General features: G+C 34.9%; 1 protein-coding gene across 1 annotated transcript; it reads left to right on the top strand.

The window, feature by feature from the left end:
- The first annotated feature begins 299 nt into the window (after positions 1–299).
- LOC143592694 (uncharacterized) lies at positions 300–770 on the top strand. Its single transcript, XM_077072558.1, has one exon. The coding sequence runs from the start codon at positions 300–302 to the stop codon at positions 768–770; it is 471 nt and encodes a 156-aa protein (XP_076928673.1).
- The last annotated feature ends 11,830 nt before the right edge of the window (positions 771–12,600 follow it).

Genomic DNA, 12,600 nt, shown 5'->3' on the forward strand with positions numbered 1-12,600 from the left:
TATAACGTTTACAATATGTACAAAACTAATGTTGTATTCTTTGTTTACGGTTATGGTGGAATTGGTACAACCTTTTTGTGGAAGACACTTTCTGCTTCAACAAGATCCAAATGAGAAATAGTTTTGAATGTTGCTTCAAGTGGCATTGCATCTTTATTATTGTCGGGAGGAAGAACAACACATTCAAGGTTTGGAATTTCTATAAATCTTATTGAGGTTTCATCTTGTGGCATTAAAAAAACACTAATGCTACCCATTTATTAAAAAAAACCAAGTTATTTATATGGGACGAGGCACCTATGACTCATAAACATGCGTTTGAAGCTTTGGGCAGAACCTTGAGAGACGTGTTGGGTCAAAATGGTAACATGAATTGTGAAAGGCCATTTGGTGGAAAGTTTGTCGTTTTTGGTGGTGATTTTGGACAAACTCTTCATATTGTTCAAGGTGGCACGAGACAAGACATTGTTAATGCATCTTTGAGTTCATCCTACCTTTGGGGTATTTGCAAACTACTTAAACTAATAAAAACCATGAGGTTAACCGTTGGAAGTGACAAATCTAAAATACAAGAAACAAAAGAGTTCGCTAATTGGCTTTTGGATCTAGGAGAGGGAAAACTTGGTGGTCAAAATGATGGTGACGCGCCTTTTGATATTCCTGGCGATCTTCTTATTAAGGATACAAGTGATCCTATTTCACAATTAAATAACTTTATATATCCTTGTATTCTCAGAGACTATGAAAATCCAGATTTCTTTAATGAATAAGCCTTACCAACAATGAGGTCGTTGAGGAAGTTAACGATCGTTTGTTGTCCATGTTTCCAGGAGAAGAGAGAGAATATCTAGGCTCTGATAGTATATGTTCAGATGAAAATGTTCGTGACACGCTTCAAGAAAATATGTACTCTCCTGATGTTTTAAATGGATTAAAAAATTTATGGAATGTCAAATCACAAGTTAGTACTAAAAGTTGGAGTACCGATCATGCTACTTAGAAATGTTTACCAAAAAATGGTTTGTGTAATGGAACAAGACTACAGGTAAAAAGACTTTATAATCGTGTTATTGAAGTTGTCATATCTGGAACCAATATTGGTGACCGCACTTATATTTCAAGAACAAATCTTATACCAACAGTTTGTTTTGCAATGACAATCAATAAAAGCCAAAGCCAATCACTTTTCAGGGTTGGTTTATTTTTTAGACAACCAGTATTCGCCCATGGCCAGTTATATGTTGCGCTGTCTAGAGTTAAAACAAGAGGACTCAAAGTACTCATTTTTTATGAAGATGGTCAAGTTTAAAAAAAGACTACGACGTTGTATATAAAGAGATTTTTAGAGAGTTTTGTCATGTAATTCTATTTGTCTTTATTGTAATTTATTAGATGTTTTAAGTGAATCTTTAGATTTATTGACTTTTTTTATAATATAATTTATCCAACCCGTGTATCACACGGGTATCTAACCTAGTTGTCAAAATAAAGCACCATATCAGTTGTGCTTCATCCATCACTTGGATTTGATGCATGACTACTATCAATATAGCAAACAAGGTCATTTCCGCCATCACGCCCATATCGAATGTTGATATTAATTGTACCTTTTTAAATATCTTAGTGTGTGCTTCACCAAATTTAAGTGTGTGACTTTTGGCTCCTGTGTAAAACAACTAGCCACCCCGACCAAGTAAGACAAGTGCGGTCGGGTGTGTACCGTAAGCTACCAACAATGCGCCTATAATTAGTTCCATTCACCGTCTCTCCTTCATCAGTTATTCACTTGCAAACGTGGTTCCATCGGGTATCTTGAGGAGTTGCAGTCAAGCATGCATGCACCCTTCAATATCTTTTTAGCATAACTTGATTGCTTTAGTGTGATTTCCCCATTTTGTTGACATACTTCAATACCCAGGTAATACGTGAGGAGTCTCAAGTCACTCATGCTAAACTCACCCATTATTTGACACTTAAACTTGTCAATTTCATCTTTACTTGTTCCCATAACAATGAGATCATCTACATAAACCCCAACTATGATTAAAGACAATCTACTTGATCTCGTGTACATTGCATGTTCTTTCTGACAACGAATAATGTCACAGCCCGACTAAGGGGGCTAGTTGTGACAACCGGTATCAACCAAATGCAGCGGAAACTAATAAGATTATTACAATATTAAGTGTCTTGGTACCAAATAAACAAACAGAAAACGAAATATAAAGTTTACAACGAAACGAATTATTCATAAATCTAGTCTATTTATTCTTCTAGCTTCATTTCAAGTTGTAACTTCATTTTGCATCGTGCCTAAGTGCATCACTCCTTAGTTATACCTGAAAATAACATACTCACAATACGTCAAAAATATGTTGGTGAGAACATGAGTTTTAAGACACATGACACAAATAAATATGGTGCATATTAAACAAGTTCACAATCAAACCTGTGTCCACGACCCGGTGAACATCTAAAAGAAATACCCCTTACCCATACCCCTTATTGTTATGGGTCAAATTACACTTATGTCTGTCCAACATAAGTTACAAATGGCTCAGATATATGTCACAAGATATACAATTTATCATTCAGCGGGTGGTCATCCCATGATGTAGGCCCACTGTGTGCGGGGGGTCTCCCAGGTAGTACTACCCATATATCCTTTGGCTCCTTTCGAAGTTAATGATTGTGCTAAAAAGGCAAGGATTGTTTAAGGCAGCTAAATGGTCTTGATCAATAATACACTAAAATGATTTATGAAAATTATTTAGGAGTATGTATTCCATGTCCCAAAAAGTTTTTAAGTAAATAGTAAAAAAAGGGATCACATGAACTCACCTGATTCAAACCCTTTAAACGTAGGTAGCTCGAGGAAGTATTGTCCTGGATGTTAAGATCCTAGGTTAAATAATTAGAGGGTAAGCAATTTATTAAGCTTAGATGGGTCTGAACCGTGATGAATGCTTGTTAAGTGTGGGTTTGATGGCTATAGCTTTATAAAAATATTTTTCTGGTTATTAAATTTCCACCGTATTCTTAGTTTTCAAGTAGATTACTAGCATTTTGTTTTATGACATAAACTCTTCTGGTGATTAAAGTTTATAATGTGTTATGAGGAAAAGAAAACTTTGGATTTTTGCTCGAGTCTTTTACAATGTTTGTCTTGGAATATGATTAATTCTTATAAGTCTATTTCTAATACCCCCTTTTCATTTTTCCTGGGCACTTTACTACTTTGATGCAATAAAATAACTATTTTGCTTTGTTAATTTAACACACCATCTTTTTATGTAAAAACGTTACTGGTTGGGGTATTAACCGAAAACTCAGTTTTAATTTGTGTTAAAATGTATATTTTTATTATTTGAACAGGTTGTAGAGTTAAGATGATAAAGATTTTTCAAATTACATGAAGTTATCATTATATAGATTTGATGTTTTGTGACCGATTTTATGTGCACGTGCCTAGAGAATAACAGTTATGAGTTGTTGGGAGCATGAGTAAAACCCTGATGGACATACCCTTCAGGTGGGTTGTCCATGGGTTACCCTGATTCTTTGAAAGATTAGCATGTTTATTATTAATACTATGGAATAGAGTGTTTGGGGTTTGATCTCAAAGACTAGCTTACTTGTTTTTTGAACTTAGAGTTTTCAGTTACCTGATTAAAGTTCAAATAACAATGTTTTAAGCATTATCAAGGCAAAAGTGGTGGTGTGATAATTCCTGGATATATATTCCCACCACTGATCATGTCACCTTAGAACATATTGCTGGATTATTTTGGAAATAACAATGGATCACTAACCTTGATTAAGTGGTGTATCAATAGGATCAGTTTCTAGGGAAAGGTCTTCAACACCAGGAGATAAAAACTGAGAGTAGGCAAAGTTATTAGGGCTGGAATTTTATAATCAGAAACAGGAAAATAAGAAGCTTTAATCAGAAATCAAATAGACAATAACTGTCATAACTCACGTGGATTATTATAGCTTGGTTTCTGGAAATAATAATGATGATAATTGATTCCTGAATGGGGAGAAGTTAGAACGATGATTCTTAGGGGTGAAGAGATTGATTCTGTGGATTGCCAACAGATTGTAGAGAGAATTGTGAGGGAGTTTGTGATTTAGAAGGCTTGTGGGAATTCAATCCTTGTGAAGTCCTTCAATTATAGGAAAATCAGATAAACATTGATTGGGTAGAATGAAGGTCGAATGATAATTGTTATGCGTGGGGAAGGAGGCAACGACCAGGAGTGGGGGAGAAGGGATATTACGTGATTTGCTGAGATTTTTCTAGGGAATTAGGAGATTTTATTTTGTTTCCAGAGATCTTGAGAAGATACACTTCTAATTAAGATATTTAATATATTTTTATGTAATTAGTTAAAATAGAAAAAAAATGTCGATGGTTGCTGGAGGATTTGCACTTAAGAATTCAGGTCTTGGAATGTTAGATTTAGTTAATTCATATTAGATAACTTTTCTCATTTCATATGTATTATATGTGTATACATATTAGAGTAGGTTAAAACTAGTTATGATAATCTTCATAAAACATTTACTATCATCGTTATTACTTCAAATAGTAAAAAATTATTATTGCATATGTTAAAGTGTGGATTCGTTTAAGGTTACGGATTTATAGATTATTTGTTGAGTTATGATTTAAGTATGGACTAGATATTATTTTGATGGAATATGGCATGTTTATTCCAGCCTAATGATCTCTATTTAGATTTTGCTTGTTAGACTTATTATGAATCCATCTTACGACCCTTAGACCGGTGCTCTATGATGTTGTTCTAACTAAAAAAAAATTAACTCCTAGAATTGGGATTGTTACAAATTAAACCCCAAGTTCTTCAGAGTTTTATCCAAATTTTCATTCCGTGCTCTAGGAGTTTGTCGTAGCCCAAAAAGCGCCTTTTTCAAACGGTATACCTTTTGTTCATTACCAATCACTTTAAAAACCGTCGAGTTGTTTCACGTATTACCACCCTCTTTAGTTCACCATTTAAAAATGCAGTCTTGGCATCCAAATGGTGCACCACCCCAACCAGGTTTTGCTGCTAAATCAAGTATTAAACGAACTGTTTTCGAGCCTTGCTACGGGAGCAAATAGTTCTTCAAAATCAACACCTTGTTCTTGTGTGTACCTTTTTGCCACCAATCTCGCTTTATTCTTGGTCACTTTACCATCTGCATTGTGTTTCACCTTAAATACCCACTTTAATCCAATGACCTTTGCATCGGGAGGTAAGTCGCATAACTTTCAAGTTTCATCTTCTCAATTGGAATCAGTTTCAGCCTTCATAGCATCTCGTCAAACTTTAAAGCTATTTGCTTCTTTAAATTTTGTTGGTTCACCATCAAATTTCAGCAGGTCATTTTGTAACATTACAAAATCACCATAATTATTGGGCTTAATTGAAGGTCTTGTTGACCGTTAAAGTGGTATTTGTTCAACATGTTCTTCAAATTGTTCACTTTCGTCTCTTGAACTCTCATTAGTTTCATCATTCATTGGACTTATGGGTTGTGAATCAACCTCTTGATATGGGCCAAACATCGGGCCTACTTCAGGTTTTGGAAGTGTAGTTGATGGGCTCAGATTTTCAACATTATGGTGGACGATAAATTAGTCCATTCCAACTCATTCCCAATCTCCAACGAATGCGAAAGACCAATTCAAACGGTTTTAGTCTCTTCAAACACCACATCTCTACTAACCCATATTCTTTTCTTTTCTGGGTCAAATAGTCGATAAGCCTTTGTTGCAGATTCGGTTCCTAAGTAGACAACCAATCTACTTCTATTGTCAAGCTTACCAAGGTGAACTGAGGGAATTTCATGTGAGCGGAACAACCAAAAACCCTTAAATGTGAAATATTAGACTTTCGTCCTTTTTCGTGCTTCGTGCGGGGTTACAGTCTTTAATGCCTATACCTTAAACATGTTTTTTTAACTAAACTAATCTCGTTATATAATCTGCCCAAAGTTTTATAATTGTTTATTTGAGTATTTAAATGTATTTTATATAACTAAATCTTATTATGAACAATAGAGCTTTGTAAATAAAAATTAATAATAAATTTAAAAAAAATCAGTAACTTTCGCGAGAACCCATTAGATCATTAAATCCTGAACCTCATCGAATCTCGAACGTCTTTGATTAGCATTTGTATTTTAAGTTCATAGTTACTTATCGTCATAACTCGTACTTAGGATTTTCCGTTGGACAATCTCGAAAGAAGTGACGTTTCGTATTTTTGTTTATCTCGTTTGCTTTCTCGACCAGGTGAGTGCCACATTACCCGTAATTTACTCGTTTTCCACGTTTTGGGGGACATATGCGTAAATTGTATTTCTCATATATACTTATACACAAAACTGCAACTATTGTCTTATGTGCTAACGAATTGTATACCATACTTGTTATGTGCTTATTTGCTCTACATGAACCACATTCGGAGAGGTCCAACATAATCTCATAATAGTATGATCATACGCCAGTCGTTTATAGCTTCTCGACATCTCATTTATACTTGTTCATTTGGTTAATTTTTTTACGGTAACTAAATTTTTTATGATTTTTATATATAATTCACTATAAAACGATTACAATAAAGTAGCAGGCAAACAGGCAACAAGCTGCACCGCATCCCCCTTTTGATAGCAATTACTTAATTTTAATAATTCATTTGGTTAATTTGTTTTTCTCGTATGACTTGTTGCAATTACTTAATTTTATATATACTATATGTACATTTAAACTGATGTGTTGCTCACTCAACCTTGTGTTGACAAAACTATTTTTATTTTCAACTCATATGCAGGTTATCGTGTGATGTGAAATGATTGAAGATAGAAGATCACTTAAGGACTCATGCTAGAAGACATTTAATGAGACAATATTATTTATGATTTTTGATTGTTGATGTACTATTGTTCTTTTTGTTTGGATATTGTATGAGTTTTGTTTTATTTGAAATTATTAAGTAGATAACTGAAATTTCCAATATTTTCATAATAGCACTTTCAGAGCTGTGGGCAATCAGCTCACACCACGACATTTCTGCCGTAGGTTGGGGTGTGACACAAACCGTATTAAAGCTAATTAACAAGAACAAATACAATCAATAAAATTTTGGATTATTAAAATAAAAAAACATACCTGGATAACAGTTGCATCTGGATATGAATTGTTGTTCAATTTAAACCCTGCAACACCCAATAAATTAAATAAAAAATAAAGAAGCCAAACAAAATATTGAAAAATGAAAAATATGGTATGATTATTATTACGTGGGTGGATTCATCCTTCTGATGAGTTTAACATATTCATCTTCTTCCATAATGTTGCAGAAAAAGGGGTTTTGATGATTTAAAGGGAAGAATGCAATATAATAAAAGAAAGAGAGGATATTTAAATGGGCCCCACATGAAACCTTCACTGATGCAAGTGGCCATCCTGATGCGGAAACGGAAGCATTCAAATGGCTCATGACACTCATGATTAACAAAGACGAATAAACGAACCAAAGGTTCAAAGAACAATGTTCTTATTATATCAAACTTAATCAAAAAAACTAATGAAACTAAATACCTAACAACTTTATTTATAAATAAAAATAAACGTTTGGGGCCGGGCTGGGCCGGGGCCGACTTAATGGGACCAGATTCTCCTGCATCATACTCTCCATCTTCGAAAAACTCGTCCTCGAGTTTTGTTTTTGGACCGAAGCCGCCTGGGTCAAAAGAAACATCAACTCGCTCATTATTCAACGGCATCACGACCCGCGACAGATAATATGTTCCATCTTCTTTTAATGCATTGAAACCGTTCAAATGCCTTGAAGTTATATCACTATGCATGCCTAGAGTATTGAATTTAATTCCACAATTAATGAGACCTACAACCTCCCCACTAACATGGTTTATTTTTGAGATTTTTTCACCTTCCTTGTCATTATTCAAACTATTAAGTTCAATTGACCCGTTAAATTCGTCAGTTTCTGAATTAATAGGACCTCCACCACCATCATCATACACAAAAGTTTGATCACCTTCATCCCTATCTTCAATGTGAATAACACTATATTTAAAATTCAAATTGTTTTGACTTATCAAAATACCCGACTGACCTTCCTTGTTCCTCGGGTTTTTGACCATCAACCACAACCGATCCTACGCTACCCGCAGCCACCCCGAGAACCACACGTAGCAACCACATCGTCTGCAATATAATTATAAAACCATTATTGGCCGATGCACCCCTTAGTATTTCATAAAAAAAAGGGCATATGTTTTCGTGTATTCCGTCATCTTCCGATCCAAAGATTCACCATACATCCAAGAATACCAATCCTCGTCCCGGTAATCGTCATACAAGGGCAAAGATTTATAGATAGTATCACCACTGGGAGGATCGGTTTAAGTTGTCCACGATGGGTTGTTTTCGGTTCCTTTTCCTTCCATGTTGATGATGATTCAAGATCTCGGATCCTTTGTTGGAGCCGCATGATCTGTTGTTGTATTTCCAGATCTCGGACCTCGCTTCCGGAGCCGTTTGATTATCTTATGATCCCGTGGGTCAGAATAGACTCCACCGCTGCCTCGATTGGCGAATCTGCGAGTAGGACGTCGATCTTCTTCACGAGCACGCAAATAGAAAACACTCGTGTCGTTGCCTCTGTCGGCGAATCGAAGAACAGACAAGTATTTACCTCCACGTTGAGCCATTTGAGAACCAAAAGCTCTTATACCAAATTGATGCGGAAATGGAAGCATTCAAATGGCTCATGACACTCATGATTAACAAAGACGAATAAACGAACCAAAGGTTCAAAGAACAATGTTCTTATTATATCAAACTTAATCAAAAAAACTAATGAAACTAAATACCTAACAACTTTATTTATAAATAAAAATAAACGTTTGGGCCGGGCTGGGCCGGGCCGACTTAATGGACCGGATTCTCCTGCATCATACTCTCCATCTTCGAAAAAACTCGTCCTCGAGTTTTGTTTTTTGGACCGAAGCTGCCTGGGTCAAAAGAAACATCAACTCGCTCATTATTCAACTGCATCACGACCCGCGACAGATAATATGTTCCATCTTCTTTTAATGCATTGAAACCGTTCAAATGCCTTGAAGTTATATCACTATGCATGCCTAGAGTATTGAATTTAATTCCACAATTAATGTGACCTACAACCTCCCCACTAACATGGTTTATTTTTGAGATTTTTTTTCACCTTCCTTGTCATTATTCAAACTATTAAGTTCAATTGACCCGTTAAATTCGTCAGTTTTCTGAATTAATAGGACCTCCACCACCATCATCATACACAAAAGTTTGATCACCTTCATCCCTATCTTCAATGTGAATAACACTATATTTAAAATTCAAATTGTTTTGACTTATCAAATACCCGACTGACCTTCCTTGTTCCTCGGGTTTTGACCATCAACCACAACCGATCCTACGCCACCCGCAGCCACCCGAGAACCACACGTAGCAACCACATCGTCTGCAATATTAATTACAAAACCATTATTGGCTGATGCACCCCTTAGTATTTCATAAAAAAAGGGCATATGTTTTCGTGTATTCCGTCATCTTCCGATCCAAAGATTCACCATACATCCAAGGAATACCAATCCTCGTCCCGGTAATCGTCATACACGGGCAAAGATTTATAGATAGTATCACCACTGGGAGGATCGGTTAACTTGTCCACGATGGGGTGTTTTCGGTTCCTTTTCCTTCCATGTTGATGATGATTCAAGATCTCGGATCCTTTGTTGGAGCCGCATGATCTGTTGTTGTATTTCCAGATCTCGGACTCGCTTCCGGAGCCGTTTTGATTATCTTATGATCCCGTGGGTCAGAATAGACTCCACCGCTGCCTCGATTGGCGAATCTGCGAGTAGGACGTCGATCTTCTTCACGAGCACGCAAATAGAAAACACTCGTGTCGTTGCCTCTGTTGGCGAATCGAAGAACAGACAAGTATTTACCTCCACGTTGAGCCATTTGAGAACCAAAAGCTCTTATACCAAATGATGCGGAAATGGAAGCATTCAAATGGCTCATGACACTCATGATTAACAAGACGAATAAACGAACCAAAGGTTCAAAGAACAATGTTCTTATTATATCAAACTTAATCAAAAAAATAATGAAACTAAAGACCTAACAACTTTATTTATAAATAAAAATAAAACGTTTGGGCCGGGCTGGGCCGGGCCGACTTAATGGACCGGATGCTCCTGCATTACATCCTCAGTGAGGTCAAGTCACGTGTGACCAAAAGGGGGGCGGGACGGTGTTTGCGTGAGACCGGTGAGGGGTGAGTGGCCATGTGGCTGCCTCTAGAACCAATGGGGTTTGCCCACTGGTGTTTACTCCTAAGCCTAAGAGATTATGATTGAGGTGTTACGTGAAGCCGGTTCTAGGCATTCTGATTCCTACATAAACTAAAGTAGAACAAGGTTGGGGTAAACAAATTATGGATGTGTCAACTTAAGAAATTGAAAGGTGTTCTCCTACATCCCTATTGTTTCCTTATTCGCCAATACTAACCCGAAAAGTCTGAAAACTCTCTTGTGATTAAAAATAATACCCGACATCCTTGTGATCAAATGTTTGAAATAAACACCACTTTTAAAAAAAATTCAAAGCTAGTTGAAACCGTCAGTTAATTTTTAATCAGAACCTCGATATTTAAATGACTTTGTCTCTTACGTTAGGCCACCAATATTTGTTAGTTATAAAAGTGTAGTTGAAAAGTGTAAAACAATACAATATCACACTTACACTTTAAAATAGAAATATGATCTCTATGATCACTAATTTATTTTTCGAATGCTTTGAGTTTATTTTGAACAACTGAGACGAGTGGCCCGCGCGATTCAGCGGGAAAACATACATTTGTAATCATGTAACAACTTTATGGATGTTCATTGTTTCGATTTGAAACCAAAAAAACGTTTTATAACCGGTCATTGGTTTGATTTCACCATTGATTTTTTTCATAACTTTTGGCCGGTCGTTTTCAATTTTCAAAGGTTTTGTTTCGGTTTTCGACAACAAAACCGGTTACTAATGGTTTTGACCCATGGTTTTTTATTTAAAATCCATTAAAACCAGACAACAACCGCCCCTACGTAAAATGATATTTTTTAAATGAAAAAACTATAACAATATGATACTCAATATTAAAGATAAAAACATGCTCGTTTTTATAGTATAATTTCCTAAAAAAGTATAAGCACATGAAAAGGTTATTAATTTTTAAAAATAATGAGGGAGGTTGAGTTAAAAATGAAAATAAAAATCATATAAGAGTGAAAGATCAAGGATCATAGTTGTAACAATTTTTAAAATTTACAAAAGTTAAGCAAAGTTAAGGGATCAATTATGTAACTATTAAATAACCTCTTTTAGTAGTTGACAAGTTTGTTCCTTATCCTAGATGTATTAAAGGTTTTACCGTATGTTTAATTGATTTGTGAATCCCTTAAAATCAAGGTGTCTTAATTTACCCTTGTTTGGTGTATTATATATAGTATAGATATAATATTTCTTCAAATAACTTATTTTTCAAATCTATACTATATATTAATACACTAAATAGGGGCAAATTAACACACTCATTTTTAAGTAATTTACAACACTTAAAGCATGAGGTACATGTATTAGGTAAGGGTAAACATGTCTTTTAAACACAATCTATTCAACTTACAAGTTTGGTCCCTCATCTTTAACCATATTATGTTTTTAATTTAACTTGTAAACTAACTTCTCACCATGATTTTTAAATGACCTATAGCCTTTTCATACGTTAATATTTTTATAAACAAATTGTACCATAAAAACGAGCATTTTATTATCTTTAATTTGGATATGATATTGTTGTAATTTTTTTTTAAATAAATTAATATGTTACGTAGGGGTGTTAAGTGTTGGTTTTGATGGTTTTTTAAGTTAAACTTGTTAGTCCAACCGTTTAATACTAATTTTTTAGTTGTCCTAAAACCAAACTAAACCATTTGAAAGTGAAAACCGAATCGTTACTAACGGCCTGGTTCCAGTTTGGTTTCACAGTTTAAACTTTAATAATAAATTTAGTTTAAAATAATTAATAATTTAAATGTACCATCAATTTTAACTAAAAACCAACATAATATGATACTTGAGATGATCATAAATAAAAAAATGATAATTTTTGCCACATAAATGGTAAATATTAATGGAAGACCTAGGACGTGAAATAATAACAACAAAGATTACAAAAGGAATCATATTGCGATTAGGTTAACTTACAGTCTTTTTCTGGTTTTATATGGCCGGTTGCCGATATAAACCGCGAACCAACCGTTCACTTCGTTTTGAAAATTTTGAAACCGACCAATAAACCGAAAGTAAAAAAGAAAAAGAAAAAGAGGTCAAACCAATGACCGATTTAAACGATTTCAAGGTTTTAACTGAACCACAAACACTTATATTTGTATGTGATTAACAGGTTTTAAACACCCGCTTCAATCGCGCGGACACTCGTCTAGTAAAAAAAAGTATAAGCACGC

This window comes from Bidens hawaiensis, unplaced genomic scaffold, assembly GCF_021521415.1.
Source record: "Bidens hawaiensis isolate Kalapana, Puna unplaced genomic scaffold, B.hawaiensis_p1.1 tig00041156_1, whole genome shotgun sequence".
Taxonomy (NCBI): Eukaryota; Viridiplantae; Streptophyta; class Magnoliopsida; order Asterales; family Asteraceae; genus Bidens; species Bidens hawaiensis.

Bases quoted from the DNA above. Each gene is read 5' to 3' on its own strand.
- LOC143592694 (XM_077072558.1), top strand. From the start codon at position 300: ATGACTCATAAACATGCGTTTGAAGCTTTGGGCAGAACCTTGAGAGAC.